Source organism: Charadrius vociferus, unplaced genomic scaffold, assembly GCF_000708025.1.
Source record: "Charadrius vociferus isolate BGI_N301 unplaced genomic scaffold, ASM70802v2 scaffold343, whole genome shotgun sequence".
NCBI lineage: Eukaryota > Metazoa > Chordata > Aves > Charadriiformes > Charadriidae > Charadrius > Charadrius vociferus.
In genome coordinates this window covers 104,984-124,241 of record NW_009647952.1, presented here as the reverse complement: position 1 = coordinate 124,241, position 19,258 = coordinate 104,984, and the positions used below count along the sequence as shown (strand labels likewise).

General features: G+C 37.8%; 1 protein-coding gene across 1 annotated transcript in view; it reads left to right on the top strand.

Moving 5' to 3' along the window:
* Positions 1 to 19,258, top strand: part of HOOK3 (hook microtubule-tethering protein 3) — an 82,226-nt gene that overhangs the window by 10,064 nt on the left and 52,904 nt on the right. The window contains exons 2-3 of the mRNA XM_009883296.1: positions 6,880 to 6,952; positions 18,052 to 18,102. Coding sequence (XP_009881598.1) covers positions 6,880 to 6,952; positions 18,052 to 18,102 — 124 coding nt within the window. The remainder of the gene's footprint in view (positions 1 to 6,879; positions 6,953 to 18,051; positions 18,103 to 19,258) is intronic.

The following is a 19,258-nucleotide window of genomic DNA, read 5'->3' as shown; positions in this document are numbered from 1 at the left end:
CTTAGCTCCTTATCTGTGGCTAGCTACCTCTTCTTCTCCCATGCAACTACTCCCTCTTTTCCCATGCCTGAGTAATCACAGGCTTCTCATCACCGTCTAGCACCTGCAGTCAGGGTCAGGGTGCCCTTGCCAATTAGCAATCACAGGAACTGGGTCCGATGTTTCCCAAGCTCCGGCTCGGCCAGCTGGATCATATCTATGTTACCCTTCTCAGCTAGCCAATTTCCCACAGACTAGTTCAAAGACTAATCAGTATTTGGATCTAAAACATAATATACCTTGATACAAACCAAAATTAAACTTCAGTGTCAAAGGCCCCTCAATGAACTTACTGTTTTAGTCTGGTACTCCCATGACTTGAAATACTGCCTTTCTGCCTGCCTCGATATTAAGAAAGGAAAATGGTTCCGAGCAACTGTTTTCAGCTGATGAACTGATCTTTTAAAAAGAGATGTACAATACAAATATTCCATTTCTGTAGCGTGATATTAAAATATTTCCTGTAGCAATTGCCATGCTAACAGTGAATGCGGGAATTCTTTAGTTTACCCAGTTTATATGTAGAGATCAGCTAAGCAATTTGAAGTTCTTTCTCTATGCCTTAGGTAATAATTTGAACCTGATAAAAAAATTAGTATTTGGCTGTCTTACTTTCTGATAGTTGTGCTTCAGATTTACCATTTTGCATAGTTGTGCAATGAATATATTGATTCTCATGCAGAGATTTAGCAATAAGATTGCTAAATCTTGACTGTGCTCCTGTTGAGATAAACTTTGATGTGCAGCAGCAAGATAATCTTGTGTTGTGAAACCAGAATGATAACATATAAGTAATTTTTGAGGGAAAATGTTATTGCTTTTTTTTTTTTTTTTATTAGCAGAAGATGGCTCCAATTGATTTTTGAAGTAGATACCAAGGGTTGCAGAGTAGCCAGACATCATCTGTTTCCCTCGACATGCGAGATGGGGACATAGGCCAAATAAGGCGATCAGCGTTTGTATAGTTGACTAGAAAACTGATCAGGCACATGTTGACACAGCCATTTTAAGTATTCTTTCTTGAAAACAAAAACAAATTCCACACTATCAGTGAAATCCTCCTTTCCCTCCTTCAAACAGAGACCAAGGGAAGAAAAAGTAGTCAGGAATCAGGGAATGTTCAACGATATGAAGCAAGTCTACAGCAGGCTTTTCCAGTCTACCCTTCTTTTTATATTAGCAGCACTGGCTCCCTCTCTGTGGCAAGAAAGATAACGATATAGAAGACAATTTTTGCAGGTATTGAAATGTGTAAGAGCAAGACAGTTCAGTGCTCGAGGTTATGCAGTGATGTTAGCGAGGTTATAAGTGATGATAGCAAAGAGCAAGCCCAGCCTAAAAGGACCAGGTCACTGCAAACTGTCATTTGCAGTGAAAACTTGAACAGTTGTGGCTTTGACGTGAAAATCTCTTAATAAGTTAATCTTCAAAGGACAAATTTATTGTCTCAACTGGAGACATAGAGCTTAAATGCTGTTACTCGTATTCCTTTGACAAGAGCAAACTATTTTTGTAATGCATGTTCCTTGAAATTTGGGTGTCTTTCAGTATAGCTGCCTCCCGTTTAGGGTTCTTCATCAGTGTGTTCTTTGAGGCTAATGATACTAACAGGTTAATTACATAAAGGTGTGACGGGAGAATGCTGACAACTTTTGGGTGCATCAGGACTTTAACTATAATAAATTAATGTTTGAAAACAGCTTAAAGTGCAGATTAATATATCCAGTGAGAATTTTTTAAAAAAAAAAAGGGAGTTTACTGTGAATGAAGAAAATGCCGTCAGTGAAGAACTCAAATTAAGTGAGGCAGAATGTTGATGAAAATTGAAAGATGTTGGGGTGATCCAGTGATCTGGATATATTTCCATAAGAGAGTAAGGATAGCATTTCTTCTTGAAAACTTTGAAGTTTAGAAGTCTGGACTCTCTATTCTTTCTTCATTTATTTTTTTTAACCTCCACCTACATAGAAAGAGTTCATTGGTACTTAGGAGGGCAGGAGATAGTGGAAACAAGAAGAAATTAAGACAGTAGTTTATGATGAGGAACAGTTTCAAAGAGATCCCTTGTTCAGGGAATTAGTTGCTTTAGATACACAGAAAATTTTCACAACACAACTGTAGGATTTGTTGTCAGTAAAAGAAAAAGAGGAAGACTATTCATCAGCTGATTAAAAAACAGCTGCACCTTGTGTCAAGTGTTCAGAAGGTGCCAGCATCTGTCTCGATTGTTCTCAATATTTTTTGCACTCAAGGTAGAAACCCATTTGTAAGTAAGGGCCATTCATCAGATGTAACAACTCACATAGCAGAGTTTTCCATAATGTGAGAAGAAAAGGGTACAGAGGGAATTACTGACACTTTCAGAAGCTTTTCACTGATGTAGTGTGTGATATGAAATGGCAGAAATGTGTACTACGTAACCAAGCATAAACATTTTGCTTACAGAGTCAGTCATTAATAAACAGGTCTTGGTAAATCCCTGAAGGACACTTTCTTTCTTTTTATCATATCATCTTTATCTTCGAATTTCATGTTGAAGTACCATTGAATGGAATTCTCCAGTGCTAACTGTATTATCTCAGAGGAAGGAATTCAGCCTGTGCTTTAGGGTTTTTTTGTTGTTTTTTTTTATTATTCTGTAGGATTCATTGTTCATTGGTGTTCAGATGTGAAGGTTACTGGTCCCTCTGACTAGAATTGGTTTAAAATACAGTAAAATAAAATGCCTGTACGTAATCAGTGTTGATGATTATTTTACAGAGTGCTGTAGTCCAGGAGTAAAGATTGGAAGCAAAAGAAAATGTTTGAACTGTCTATGAGTAGGCTGTCTGCCTAAGATCATGTAGCTTATGCTGTTTAGAGCCGATAGAAGTGCCATAGCTTGCTTCTGAATTGCATCCTCCTTTTCTTCATGTTTTTTTTTGTAGCCTTCACTGATACTACTCATGGTTTCACTGTCCATTGGTATCCCTAGAAAAGCACAATTCCCTGTTTTATATCACAGTTTTAAATTTTGCTTTCATCCCATTCTGGAGACTGTTTATTACCAGGTGCCCCTCTGGTTTTAATTCTTTCCTTGGCTGTCGTACTGGCCTTGGTAAATGTAAGAGATGATACATATTTTCTTTTGTCATCTGTGCATTGTGCCCCACTTGATGAATTATTCATTTGTTACATTATACATTGCAGCATGCTGTGTATATTTTGACACATGCAGAACACAAAAGCCATACTTTTGTATATCACTGGGGGAAGGAAATTTTTGTAAACAGACATTTCTTTATGCAGCTTACTGTAACACTGTTAAAATGAGTAATGGTCATGAGTTATACTACATGCTCCGTGGGTTGGTTTTCTTCAGAAGAATATTTCTGTCTCTTGGCATCTACGATGTGCAGAGATGATCGCTTAAATAAAGGAAAATTTGCATACAAAATAAGATGGAGAAGGTATAAATGAGCACTGCTGAAAACAACATCACATGAAGCGGTAAAGCATTAACAACAATGTAAGTATCTTGTGCTCTGAAGAATAGTCCCAGTTATCTGTGTTCCTATTCCGATACTAAGCAGCAATCAACTGATAGACAAATACCTTTATAAACCTGGAAAATTATCCACTGGAAGACATTGTCCAAGTTTGGATCTAGGCTCAGAACGTACTGAATTCAGAATGCTTGGTTCAAACAAATCATGTCATGGTAATGATGATGCTCTGGTCAGTTTTCTGCTGCTCTTGTTTAGTGCAGTACCTCTTCAAAATGATCTGGTAGGTTTTGTAATCACAGCCACTCACTTCTCAACTGCTTGTTTTCATATTTGCTTAGGTCATGCTTTTTCAAACTCTGTAAGAAATGACAGCATCTTTCTTAATGACTTGGACTAAGGGAGTTAAAGAAATCTGAATATGATTGAATCATGATGCCTAAAGATTCAGCAGAGGGAGGTCTGTGAATAACCTAATGTCTGGAAGATACTTTTAAAATGTATTTGTAGAAATTTTAATGGAAAAATTTTTATTTCAGATTTGATTTCCATTAGTTTGGTATACAGAGAAAGAATTGCGATTTGCGTTAATTCTGAAACCTAGTCGGACTTTTGAGGACAGAAATAAAATTATAATGGCATACTAGGAATGATTCTGAAGTGATTTATGGATGAGGAAAGGATGGTCATAGATCACAGATTTGCTTGGTGTTGATACCTAACCTATTGCTTTTCTGCTTTTTGTATTCCTGGCAAAGTGTTTTTGCAATATGGTACTAATTAGTGTGTAATCTGCATGGAGGTGCTGTAAAGAGAATTGTTGGTACTATTCTGACTATTCTGTTGATGATTTAGAGTGGATTCCTTATCAGCTGCTGGACTCCTGAATATTTCCATGAGTTTTGTTTACTTAAAAAACAAGTGGGATCTGTGGGAGAGGACTACCACACTGAGTTTAGATTTAATTCTCAGGGACCGTATATATGTCTGATGACATATATAAAGGTGTAGGTAGCCTAAGATTTCCAACAAGACAGTGAAGGCCAGTTCCTGGTCGGTGTGTTACTTTTGTTGCAGTAGAAGCTGAGAAAAGCTACTCAGTTGCTACTGAAGTACAGGCTTCCAGAGTGGAATGAGTTGGAGCTGACCCTGAAAATTTTGTTACTCTTCCTCAGCTGGTGCCCATGTTGTTTAAAATCAAATATGCAATATTAGGCATCCAGTAAGTTGAAATATAATTCTGCTTGTGGGCAGTTGTTTATGCTTACCCATGTTGCTTGTTAGAGTAACGATTTACAGTGAAAATGGTAAGTCAAGAATTTGTATATTCATGCACTGCAGCCTTGAAGCAGCTGGAGATGTTAGTGACTAAGTGCAATCTTTACCATTATAAGATACAGTCCTTAAGAAAGTCCCATTGGTTTTCTTTGCTGGTGAAGCATAGGTAATAAGGCTTACCTGCTTTCTCACTAAGCTGCACAAACACTTTGTAATTGTGTGTCTGTTGTAAGCAAGGCTCACTTGGCTGCTGGCAATTCCCAGAACACCTGTCTGAACAATACTAGGATGCTTTTTGAACTCCACACCTCAAACAGAATCAAGTAGGGCTACATGGGGCTTGAAGTCTCATTTTTTTCATTACTGTCCAGATGATTTTATTGTGATTAAGTGGAAGTTAGGCAATTTAAAACTTTGCAAGGAGAGCCATTTGTTTCATGTAAAAGCTGAATGTGAGCCTTCATTATATCTAGTAGATCTTGTATGTATTTGAATCAATTTCATTCTTAGGTGTACCTTTTTTCTGAGGGCAGAGAGACCATTTGAAAACTATTTGAAAACATCTATTTCAAAAGCAGATGAAACTTTGGATAAGTCATTTCTTTTTCTGTTTCATGGTTTAAGATTCTGTCATCTGTGCTTGAACTGCACTGTTTTTGAATGGGAGTAATTTGAAGTCATCAACATAACTAGTAATTAAAGCTGTTCTTTGAGCTATATGTTTGCAGATGCCATGTCAGAGGAAAGGCAATATGCCGTAATCTTCACCAGAGTATGTAACAGAATGTGTAAAAATAGCAGTTGGAATGTGTCAGTAGAGAAACATTGCTGTTTGTGATCTCTCTCCATTGCTGGGTATTGTATCATGGATTGCTGGCAGATCTTGATGCATTGTGAAGACATTATAGGGAAGATGGAGTACAGTACATAGTGTGCATCAGGTACAAAGTGTGGCTACAAAGTCTGTGCTTTGTATTGATGTAATTGCTAGTTTACAGCATATATATGATATAATTGCATTTGAATCTCCAGACACATTCATAGTTTTCTTGAGCTTTCACCAAAAGTGCCCACGGCATCTTGCCCGTAAAAAAAGAGCTCAGTCCAGAACCCTTGTATCTGTAGAGGATACAGCAGTAAATCTAATAGTACTCAGTGGCAAATGCAGCCGTGTAAATCCAGAAGTTAGAATACTTCACATGAAACTCTAACCTGGCCAACCACACTGACTCTTAAGAGCCTTATGCTTACAAAAAAGAAAGGTTGTTTTTTTTTCCCCCTGGCTATATTAACTTTTTATGTTGGATGAAATTTGAGCCTTTCCTTATATTGTGTTGACCTACTCCTTTTAAACCAGTTATTTGTAGTGCATTCTCTCTCCTTAGTTCTGATTTCCAAAATGCTGTATGATATAAGAAAAATTTGACTTAAGAGAACAGTAGAAAATGTTAGCCTTTTAGATGATCCTGGAACTTGGTGGCAAGATAGTCTTGGGAGTTGTCTCGAAGAAGCAACAAGAAGGTGCGTGTAAGAAAAAGGAAGAGAGGGAAGAAGTTTATACAAATAGAAGTATACTCTGCAAGCAATAAGTGCTCTTCTATTCTTTATCTTGATTGCCTCATCAAAAGTGCAGAAGACAAATTTGTTCAGTCTCAAGCTTCCTATTTAAAAGTTGAATAGCTGTAAGAAGTGTATAGCAGTAGGGATCTGCAATATATGGAAAAGTACTAATTTTTGTAACACTTTCAAGTAATACAAGCAAATATTGCTCCTGACCAGCTGATAAATTAGAAGAACTTAGAGGGAAAAACTGGCAAAATGCATTCCAAGTACAGCAACTTCCTCAAAAGTATTAGCTACTCAGGGCACACAAATAAAGCTGTGCTGTCAACAGAGTACGAAGCCTTAGAAAAGTGGGTAGTAACAGGATTCTGAACTTCTATATACAGGCCACGCGTTGGATACAGAGGTAGTCATTTAAGTAACCTCAGCCTGATGTAGGGGCTTAATCACTAAAGTAACCTCACAGTTTCTGTAACCTTTTTTTAATGAATACTCTACATCTTTTGTGTTTCAGAGATCCAGCTTACTTTGATGAAAATTGGCTGAACAGGATCAAAACAGAAGTAGGAGATAATTGGAGGCTAAAGGTATTGGACTTACTTCACTTGTCTGTGAATCTGTATTTCAGTTATTAATACAACATTGTATCTAAATATTAGCATATTTCTAGATTAAGACCTTGCTTTATAGTACAGCATTTGGAATTTTAGACCATTTTAATTAGACTTACTTGGTTTTTATGTTGTTATAGTTCTGCGTGGTTTAGCAAAAAGACATTTTGAGTTTGTAAATAGGTTTCATTAATTTAAAAGGAAAATATTAAAATAAATTTTATGCATCAATTACCTCTTTGTTTTTCAAATGTTGAATGAAAGATTTTTAAAACGCAGTCTGAAAAAAAGCATTTAAAAAGGGGGTCTGAGAAGCAGCTGCATAAACATACCAGAATAGTAAGCAATTTATTTAAATAAAAATGGCAAAGTGTTGTTTCCTTTATCAGCTCTGCACAACTACTGAGCTTTAGGAGAGGAAGTTGTGTTTTTTCTGTGTTGTTTGTATTCAGCGCGTTTTTTAACCATGGTCTATTTGCTGGGTCACTTGTATCACTTGGTGTTCTAGTACTTTTCTCTCAAAACCTTTAGAGCAATAGAATTTGCAGTGCTGCAGCTGAGGAACATTTTGGTTTATATGACCTGAAGAATATGGTTTCATATGCAGATGTTAGTGTATGTTCTGACCAGAAAGTAGTTTCCAGCCTGACTACTTGGAGAAACAAAATAGTGATGGTTTGTCTGTTAGTTCATATTTCCTATAAAACCATTTTTTTCTGGCCACCAAAAACCCTTCTGAGCAGCTGGGGGAGGGATACAACTGTGAAATGCTCTATTACTTACAGGCTCATCGACATCACTGACTTAATAGAAGGGAAGGGACACAGAGAGAAGTGCTGCCTGAGACAATGATGGAGCATACTGCTGCTGTATATCTTTTGACTTGGCTAGCAGACCTGTCAGTGTGGTCTCTGCTGCTTGGCCAGCTCTGTGCAAGTCTGGGCTGCTTTACAAGGTTTGTCTGCCAGGGCTGCCAGCAAAAATGTGGGTAAATTGATGAGGGTATATTGACTGGCTGGTGAATAAAAGACATGATCCCTAAACAGGCTTTGTTAGTTCTGCTGCTTGTAGAGCAGTTACTTTAAAAGAACTTTTCAAAGTATCAGAAGGAATTGCAAGTGAACAGCTGGACGCAAGGTATTACATTTCTCTAAAATATTTATGTGGCTTTTTTCGAAGGAATATTGAAGTCTTGCCTGTTAAATTTGGAGAACAGCAAATTGAGAACTGTTTGTTATAATAGCATTTCAGCTGATTGAAAGCAGAGCAGCAGCTTCTGTAACTCTTATATGGAGCTTGAAGAATACATTTTTATGTTTCCCACCAATTTGGCAGATACTAAGGCTTAGCAGGTGTGAATAAAATAAAAAACAAAGGAGCTGAGCAATCTAGTAACCTCCTTATATGATTGAGGTTGCAAAAATATTAGGTCAAATTTCAGTTTCTTGCTGATGTCATTCCTTCTTGTTTTTCATAGAACCATGTAAATAAGAACTAAAGACTGATTATGGTTTTGTTTAAAAGAGGTGTATACTCCAGCTTTTTGTATACATTTTTTTATATACCACTTCCCTTTTCATGAAGAATACTAAAAGGCACAAATGTGATATTTTAACTCTTATTTTGTAACCAGGAAAGTAATCCTATACTTTGCCAACTGTTCTTCTTTATATGTGGGTAAACACTATTAGTAATCTAGTTATTCAAATGTCTATCAGTCAATCAGTCATTTATAGTCTGGCTTGTATAAACACTTTCGAACTGTGCACTTCTATTTATTTGTCACTAGATTTAAAATGTAGGCAACATACTTCTGCATGACTCGATGATATAGATTTCCCTTCATATTTAAAAAAACAACATAAAAATGATAATTGGGTTATCTCACGACCTCGCAAGTCATGAAAATGAGCTGAATTATATTCTCATTGCTAAACATGGTTGCTCTTTGCCTCCAAATCATATGGTGTAATAGTCACCACTTCTACAAGCTATTGGTATTATGAACTACATAAAAGCACCAGTCTAGTAGGGGAAATGAGTTAAAAAAAAAAAAACAGACCAAAATGTAATGTGCAGGTAGTTCTACTTTGTGGAACAGTGGTTATGGAGGCCCTGGTGGTTAGTGTAGGCCTGATACAGCCCTCCTAACTGCTGTTGAAAGAGATGCTCAATCATGCAATTGTTAACTTTGAATTAGATGCTGTCCTCTGTGGGGAATAAACAAGAATACATGGCTCAGCTTTCATTACTTTTCTTGTTCAGCAGTTCACTTTCCCGGAACTGAAAGAATGCAGTCTTATTAAAAATATTTTTCCTCTTGATGTACCAGTTTAAAACAAATGCATAAATTCAAAGGGATGTTGTTGTATTCTTTGTTTGAGGGCAGGTTGTCTGAATTGAGAGATTGAACAATGCGAGGGGTAAAAAAAGGGAAATGTTAGAATTCAGGGGACTTGCAGAGTAGGAAGCATTCAGCAGGCATTCTGTGTGTTACAGCTGACCAGACCTTTGTCAACTGTGTTTAGTAGAGAAACATGCTGTTAATTCTTGGGGTTAAAATTTCTGGGTCATAGCATACATCAGTGTGCATAGAATTTTATGTTTTACCTTGGGCAACAAAAAACCCTACTTCTCACTGCTGCCATAATTGCAATTTTATGTTGTGGGAAAAAAAAAGGAAAAACAAAGGCATATCTCTTTCCTGATGTACAACTGAACACTTTAATATAGTCAGAGTTTAAACTGTGTACGCACTAGTGAAGATGAAGTCATTTTGAAGATAAAATGCCCTTTATTGAAAATGGGAAACTTCATAGAAAATGGGAAAAGAATTCTGTTGCCAAGATTTTGCAGGAATGAAATTTCCTAATCAAGGAACAAGCATAGTTCAGTGTCAAGTCATACAGGAGTATCAGTAACAGCAGAAATTTCAACAGATAATTATTTGATACTCACATGTCAATTTTGGCCGACTGTCTTAAGGGGTGGGATGGAATAAACCTGACACACAACACCCCCCCACCCCCACATGCACTTGTCCCTTCCATTCATTGTGGTCATACCTAGCTTAGGAAAGGAAGGAAATACATTGTTCAGCTTGATTTCTGACTTTTTCCTCTGAACTTTTCACTTTGGCTTTCAGACTACAGCATAAATTTAAAGTACAATTATATTGATGTTTATAGTAGCAAGCTGCGTTTGTTCCATTACTGAATAACACATTCAAACAATAGGAGCCACGAGACTTTCTGCAGCTAGTACAGTTTGAATGCCTTGTGTTTGATACAATATTGCAAAACAGAATAACCAATGAAATTAGAGCACAGACTACTTAGTGCTGTAATCTAAGTAAACAAACCTGATTTTTAAAAATTACTTTTTACTCCCTGCAGTAGTACAGTTAGGTTTGCTTTGAATTCTTCTACGGTACAAGCTGGGTTGGCTGGTAAAATAATGGAAGCTAGTTTTCACTGTACAGTGTCATCTTTCTGCTACTTTCTTGTTCCTTTGCAAGAGAAGGGAGCACTTATTCATCAGCTTCCTTTTAGAGGTATTTTTCTGATGAGTGGAAGCCTGTCATGTGAATGTTTTTCTGCAAGCAAGAAGCAGAGATTATAGGCACATGGTAAACCAGTGTTCATTTCTGTCAAAAAGATAATTAGCAACTGATATATTTAATTCTGTTTCAATATACCGTTACTTCCTAAGTCAACAATGTCTCCAAATATAAGTTCAATGTGAGAATGCTCACTGTGTTCAGAGCTGCATTTAATTTTTTTTTCTTGTCATTTAACTCAGGGAAGTGTCTGTATCTGTTCTTTTGGGGATTTCTTTTCGGAGAAGACAGGTTGGAGGTGGATAACCCCCAAAGCTAGTGGTATCATCTCTCTCTAGGCTCCACTTATAAACAGTGAAGAGACAGGCTCCCACAGAATGGAATTTTGAGCAGAAACCTAATGTATGTGGTGGGAACAATGCATGCACACTCTTGCTCCCTCTGCCCCGTCCTTTCCTTTTAAGTGCAGCCGGGAAGAATATGTACCTTGATGAGATATCTGAAGCTGATTGATTAAGAATTCCCTCACCAATTTCAAGTGTGCCCTAGGAACACTTCAGAGGTTACAAGGTTCTTAATTATAACCTGTGTGAAGGGAAATAGGTGTGTTAATTACCCGTAATTAGCCAGTGAGGTTTGAGGTAAAATGGGACCAATTTTGTTCAGTAACTTTGGTTCTTAGCTAGGCCTCTTCTAACTGCTGAAATTAGCTGCATGTTTTGCAGACACTGTTCGCTCTCAGAGTGATAAGACCTATGTTTATAGTTGATGCCAAGGAATGGTATGCAGAGAGGCTCTTGCTTATACTTTTGCTGTAACACCCAAGGCCAGATAACTTTGTTATTTGGGCAAAAAACGTTGGAGGATCAGAAGTGGAAAAGTGCAGTGGGGTCCCACCTGCGGGGATGAGCGGACGGGACAGGTGACCCAAAACTGACCAACAGGGTGTTCCATCCCATCTGCCTCATGCTCAGTGTAAAAGCTGAAGGATCAAAGGGTCAGCCCTCTTTCTTCAATGTCTGGCACCCAAGGAGAACTCTTGTCTGTTCATCTGCCTTTGGTCCTGATCCTGAATCCAGATCTGGAATCCAGTTCCCACCACTGAGTCCACGAACTGGGAGCTTAATACAGTTTTGTATATATTTCATTACTTTCTTCTTATTTTGTTATTAGTATTTCATTAAAGTAGTTTAGTTCCTTCTAAACACGTAAGTCTCTCTTTCCTTGCTTTGCCTCTCTCTTTGAAGAGAGTTGGGGGGAGAGCATCTGTTGATCCCATCTAGGGTGCCCCACATTCCCAGTGGCCAATTCAGCCTAAACCACGACAGATTTATTGGCGCCCAACATCGGGCACAAGCAGGGCTCGACCAGGAGCTTTGATAGATTGCCTGAATAGTTTGAATTCCAGCTTGTTCAGAGATTAGAACAGACAGCTCACATCACGTTGTTCTTAAATGAAATGTTGTATTGTGCCTTTAAAGAGCTTTGTTTGCACTTAATTGAGTCAGCTCCGTTTAACCTGCCAAATGTGTTTATTTACTGTTTGTGTTTTTATGTGAAGGTTTAAATGTGCTGATTTGGTGTGGTTTGCAATTCGGGTGTATAATATGATTAGTTGGATAACGGTTCTAACTGCGTATCTTGGGCATCACATGATGGATTCTGTTACTAATTACACTTTCGGTTTTACTTGGGGAAAGTTTACTTTGCCCTTTGATGATTGTACTGAAGTGACACCAACAGAGCAAGGGGATGGAAACCTCTCGGGTGGTGACAATAAGGATTGTGACAGGACTGTGATTTTGTTGTCGGTTTTCTTGCATGTGTTGCAGGGGTGGTTCCTTATGAAACATCTTTGTAGGGGTAGCTACAGGGTAATGTGCACTGCTGCCACTCAAACCCCAGTAGCTGCTCCTCAGTCTGTAGCAGTGCAAGTCATGCCCCTGCCTGTCCCTACCAAAGCCATGCCCCCACCCCTGCAGTGACACAGGCTCTGCTGCCACCCATCCTGGCCAAAGCCATCCCTGCAGAAACACAGGCCCCACTGCCACCCGTCCCAGCACAAGTTACTCCGCCACCATCTGAAGCTTGACACAAGCTCCTCCACTATCTATCCCAGCAAAAGTCACACCCCTGCTGGCACCATCCACTTTGCAGCCTGCGGTAAAAGTCACACTGTCACCATCTGCATCAGCATCAGCTGCCTCCCCCCACTGTAATAGCACAGGCCTCACTGCCGCCTGTGCCGGCAAAAATTACTCAAGCCATTGCAATGAGCACTGTCATTATTACAGCTGCTCCTATAACAAGTACCACTGCTGCTTAAACTCCATAAGAACCAGTACAAGTTGCTCTGGTAACTAGGAAACAGAAAAAAAGGTCAGCTTGTTCCCCTGTCCCTTATGACAAGGACCAGCTCAAGCCAGGTAGCTTGGGAGAGAGTTCTGATGAGATCTGGGAGAAGGTCCTTCTAAACCAGATGAAGGAAAGAGAGCTTTTGAAACAAATAAAGAGGGTCATTCTAAAGCAGATTTAGGAGAGGGTCCTTCTCGGGCAGCATCAACACAGAAGGACTCAGATGTAGAGATAGTTGTTAAATGCTTATCTATGAAGGATTTGTGAAATATGAGGAAAGACTTTAGTCATCATGAAGGTGAAACACTCATCTCCTGGTTGCTATGATGCTGGGATAGTGGGGATGATACCATAAACTTAGATGGCAGAGAAGCTAGTCAGTTGGGAAACCTGACCAGGGGCCGAGGTAGCGATAAAGGGGTTGGGAGAAAGACAAGCACTCTCAGTCTCTGGAGGCAACTGGTGTCATCTGTACAGCACAGGTGTTCCTTTAAGGATGGTATCAAATGCTATCCAAGCAAACGGACCAGCATGGAGAGAGGTATTAAGTACCTGAGGGAACTGGCTGTGCGAGAGGTGATTTATAGTGACTGGTAAGTGATTGTAGACACTGATGAAATGCCATGCAAACGATCTACACTAAAAAGTTTGTACAAAGTGCACCATCAACGTACTCCCACACATTGTCAACAATGGTCTAGGGAGGATCTGATGCCAACACACCAACTGTAAATGAAGTGGTTAATGAAGTATGACAGTATGAAGACAGTCTGTCTCGTCCATTCACTGTGGCAGCTGTGGAAAAGCTGGCCAAGAAAACAAAAAAAATGGCTGAGAACACCTAGAAAATGTCTGAGAAAATTGAACAAAGGACCAAGAAAATAGTTGAGAAAGATAGTGTTGAACAATATTTCAGAACATCGAGGTTCCCATTGAGACACTTCAGGACCTGAAATGTACAAGGGTAGGTCAGTTGACACAAAGTCTTCAGCACAAACAGGACTTCCACCATACATGTGATATAATGATAAATGCAAAGTTGGGGACTGGCTGTTATAATATTAGAGAGAAAACAAGAGATGGGATAAGCCATGTTCTCTTTTTGTCAGCAGTCACAAACTTAAGGGCATTTCTACTGTCTACTTCATCAGGCTTTCATTTTGTTGCTCAAGTATATTCATAAAGAGAGAAATCTGATGGATTACCCTTACAGACCCTCAGTTTGCAACCTGTAAGTAGATTGTAATTAAATAAAAATAGAGATTTCATATGACAGATGGGGGGAAAAAATAGGAGAAAAACACCACAAACATTAAGTCATACAGTGTTGCCAGATCATGTGTTGCCTTCAGTAACTCAGGACACATCATCTCTACTTTCATTCTCGTCAGTTTATCAGTTTAATGCTGTGTAATAAGGGTTATTCTCATACTGGACAGTGTGTATTAACTGCGTAGTACTTACTTACTGCCAAGATGGCTGTAAACTGAAAGGGTAATTGATCATTTAACATAAGGAATATCCACACATCTCTGCTGTTGATTCAAAGAATGAATGATAACATGCAGGTTGCCTTTAGTTCAAAGCAGATATCCTCTCCTTGGTAGTATGAGATTGGGGAAATAAAACAGGAAATGGCAGATGGAGAAGAGATTGAATAGAGATTCATCTAGAAATAGTAATTCATCTATTGTGAGTTGCAACAACTTTTGAAGTGGAGTAAAGCATAGTTGTGACTATTTTTTTTATCAGTAAGTTTTGTGTCTTTTTCCAACAGAGGTGTGGGTACAGGGAATGGATGTGAAACAGATTGGGAAGGTAGTGTACATGCTTTGTATGGAAAAGGAGGAAGTTGTGTTGCTGATGCAAGCAAATAAGCATCCCATGTGATTGTGGGCTGATCTCCAAAGGAAAATACGGTGCTTTGTAGTCATGATCAATCTTGGAAATTCTATTTGTTGTGTTCTGTCATTGCATGATTCAGTGGTCTTTGTTAACTAGTTACAGTTAGGTTTTCCCTGTGTGCTTAAGAAAAAGAGAAAAAAAAATCTGAACAACAATCACCTGCTGTGCTTTAGAATTCTGATGTAATTAGTTGTCTTTAACACTTTCTTGTGCTGTTGTTCGTTTTCATTCATCTGTTTGAAGTATTCCTTTTAAGAATTTATGTAACGAATGTTACTGGAGCTACTGAGTTGAATCTCAAAGTAGAAAACATTTGTGGTAGTTTCCCCATGATGATTCTTTGCCAGTGGTGGTAGAATCATCTAAGTGCAGATAAATTTAAAAAAAAATAATAATTGAGAGCCCTCCAAGTAATACTGAAGATCATTGTTAAGTATAAGCCGGTCTATAAAGAAGCTGCTTTAGCTTTATAATTAATTGTCTGATTGTGTGCCAGATACAAAGATGGTATAGTTAACTCTTGAAAGCAAGTTATCTTAGTATTGCTGATTGACAGTAGAATAAAATAGGACCTCAAAGGCTAGATTTTTTTTTTGTTTGTTTGCTGTTTTCTTTCTCTGAGGATGCTGCTCTATATGTTAGTTTTGATGACAGATTTTGATCAATATTGATTTTTGTTCCAGCATCTCAAGTATACGCTCTATGAAAGTTTTATGGAGGAAGATGATTTTTTTGTGTTTAAGGGATCTTAGTTTAAACAATGCTTACAAGGAGAGGGGAAAAGAAGTAGTTTGTAGGTGGGTACTTTCCATGTTGTTTCTCATTTTTTGGGGTTATGTTCAAGTTCAAGGTTCCTCACAATGTTCTTATCGGTAAACTGGACTTAAATTCTGCAACACGGCCTTTGCATTTCTGGGGCACTTTCTGCAGGAGACTCAGGTAAATTACAAACCAGAAGATTTTGATGAATCAAGTTTGCAAATTCTATTCCAATCAGTGTAGCATTCTTTGTGGTGATTTGACATCAAAATAAAATTATTTACCTTTCTTCAAATTCTTAAATCTGTTGCAGACTTTGGTTATGATTGTGCATAGCCTTTGGTGGTGGTGATTGCTTTTGGGCAGACAGCTACAAGATAGTTGTAGTTCTTACAGAAACGTGATGCGTTATGTGTAATATTACAGAAATAGTATGTGTTTGTAATTGGAAGGTGTAAACCTGAAAGTAAACTAGATATTATGTTGTTATGAGAGGGACAGTAAATGTTGTTATATACTTGCTAGAATGTATCATCTGCAGTTCTCATTCTAAGTTGTCAGACTATTCAATGTGTCACTTTTCAAGTCCAAGTGAATTTTTGTTTCTTGTATGATGTAAAGTTCAGTGATTTTGAAAACCATCAGGTTTTTTCAAACCACCATACTTATGTCTTAATAAGTGTTCACCTTTTACTACTTGTTTCCAAAAGGGAATGGATTAATACGAATCAGGTAATCAAGTCATTATCACTTTGGATTTCATGGCTAAATCTTTTAATGTGTGTGTAGGCTGTTCCTGTCTTGAGTTTCTCTTAGAAAAGAGATGTGATTTCGCTTTCATTACCTCATTTTGTCTGTTGACTGTGTTGAAGTGTTGAGTTTGTCGCTGGATTTCAGTACCATATTTCCTAACTGTTTTCTGTAGTGTTTCCTCAGATCTTTTGGAAGATAGGTGACTTCTGTCAGTGGACAGAATCTCCTAGCTGGATATTTTTGGAATGTAGTCAAGAATATGGAAGTTATTGTGGGCTTTAAAGACAGTTGGGATTTGAGAATTTTTGCTCTTCCTTCATTAGAGTTCCACAGTTTCTTGCTTTGGCTACTGTTGTCAGTAACAGCATTTTGTGAATCCTAATTCAGTCAGGTTCAGTCTCTGCAGAAACAGTGTATAGACTTCATAGAATCATAGAACCATTTACATTGGAAAAGACCCTTAAGATCATTGAGTCTATCCGTAAACCTAACACTGCCAAGTCCACCACTAAACCATGTTCCTAAGCACCACATCTACACGTCTTTTAAATACCTCCAGGGACAGTGACCCAACCATGTCCCTGGGCAGCCTGTTCCAGTGCTTGATAACCCTTTTGGTGAAGAAATTTTTCCTAATATCCAATCTATACCTCCCCTGGCACAACTTGAGGCCTCTCATTCTATCACTTGTTACTTGGAAGAAAAGGCTGACCCCCACCTTGCTACAACCTCCTTTCAGGTAGCTGTAGAGAGTGATAAGGTCTCCCCTCAGCCTCCTTTTCTCCGGACTAAACAACCCCACTTCCTTCAGCCACTCCTCCATCACAGGAGACAGTGCGCTGCTACTATTATCTGAATTCCTTGCTTAAATACTGGGACAGCAATTGGTGGGAATCTGTAGCAGTTACTTTCAGCAAAGATTTCTTTTTTTTTTTTTTTCCTAACTATCACTTGTGAGATCCATTGGGCATTTTTATAATTTTTAAATATGCTCTTGATCTCCGAGTCTTGATGTAAATGGATTTTTGCCAGAAAAGGAGCAGTACTCAGAGAAGTGTGTCATAGATTCTATACAGCAGGAGACACTTAAGTGATGCTATTTTTTATGCAAGTCAAGAGATGCTATCTTTGTGTGGCAGTGAAGGCATCACTGAGAAATGTGAATTTTGCCTTGATACAGACATTCAGTTGTAAAGAACTGTTATGGGGGGATGAACAAAAATGAAAGAACTAAGAGGAATAATTAATGAAAAGGTTAACAAACTAAGCTTACATAGGTTGGGAATAAAGGAGGATATTGAGCAGCAGCTGGTTTTGGTTTGGAAGAAGACGTTTGTCTCTGCAGAAAGTAGATCTCTAGAATACTTTAAGAGAAGAAAGGAGGAAAAGAATGTTTCAAATTCTGGATACAAAAATAATCCGAAAAGAAACAAGTACTCCAAAAAAGATTCCTGCTTCATAGTCTGATCTAAAGCCTACCTAAGACAATGTGATCTTTTTCATAAATTTAAATGGGTTTCTCTCAATTAATGAAGATTTGTCATCAGTTCTGGAAGTCTGATCATAAGGGACTCTTGCATAACTTTCATGATTCTAAATTTAACTGCTCAAACAGAAGTCTCATTGTACAAATAGACATAACTGTATGATTCTTTTGTGTGATTCTTCTGTGATTGCTTCTTTTATGATCAGTTCTCTAATTTATTCCCTGCATTTATTTGATTTCCTCCTTCTTGTCAAATAGGTAAGCAACCTGAAGAAAATCTTAAAAGGAATATTGGATTACAACCATGAGGTAAGAACCATTTTAAGTAACCTACATCTCGGTCCCTTTGTGTTACATATTTTAGTTAACTTGTTTAGTGTAAGGTATATTCTACTGATTTAATTTCTGAATTTTTATTGCAAAGTATCTGGCATACAGAGTGTTTCATGGCCTGTTGTAAGGTGTTAGCCTTCTCTAGAACTTCTCACCTGCTTTACTGAATACTCAGAGCTTCCATAGTAGTCTGATGTGCAAATTCTGTCATACAAACAGTAGATGTCTTTGCTGACTATGTCCTTGTGACGGACTTTAACAGTACCTGTGTTTAATTTATTTTTTTTTCTCCTCTGCTCCAGAAAAAAAATACCCATTTCTTTTTTTTTTTTTAAGGAGAGAGTGTAAAGAGTATTTTTAGCTGTTGGGAGAGGAAGATATATAAATACTTTGGAGAGGAAGATGTTTGTTAATAAACTTAAATCTTTAAAAATTAACATATTTTTAGAAAGAAAAAAACTCATAAGCTTGTAATCAGTAAATGGTCAGGCATCCATGTTGAAATAAATTTTGAAAATTGATGGCTAAGCAAGCTGGTCATAACTGACAATTCTAGAAAGAAACAAATAAGTTTTTTGTTACAGAAAATTAATATTACTGTGACAAAGTGATGCCAGCTTCTTTTCGGATAGTTGGTATATATGATGATTAAGTTTCTGGTGTGAAAACTTTACTACTAAGCAAGTTTTGAGCTGTTTCAAGCTGATTAAGTTCTGCAAAGGTAATGTACATTTATAAGTTTGACTGGATTTTGGTTTGGTTTCTGTTTTTTCTGCTGAGGCAATGCTTGTGGTGATAATGGAAATGATCTGGATTGAATCCTGGTTATGTTTTCTTCAACCCGATTCCCTCTCCTAGCAGTCACCTTCTAAAAAAATATATAGATGTGAATGTATATGGATTTTACCTGACGTAGCTAAAAGCCTTTGAAAAATGTGTATGCTAATTCCGATAACTTCAAAAATTAAAAAATTTGTATCACATTCAGGAGAACAATCTTTCAATAGCTATCCTAAATTGCTGTCTTTGTCAAATATAGTATGGAAGAACAAGAAGCCAAAGTTACCTGTTTATAGCTTGCATGCTTTGTTGTGCCCCAGTAATCTTGCTGCAGAACTCTGCTGGTCTGGAA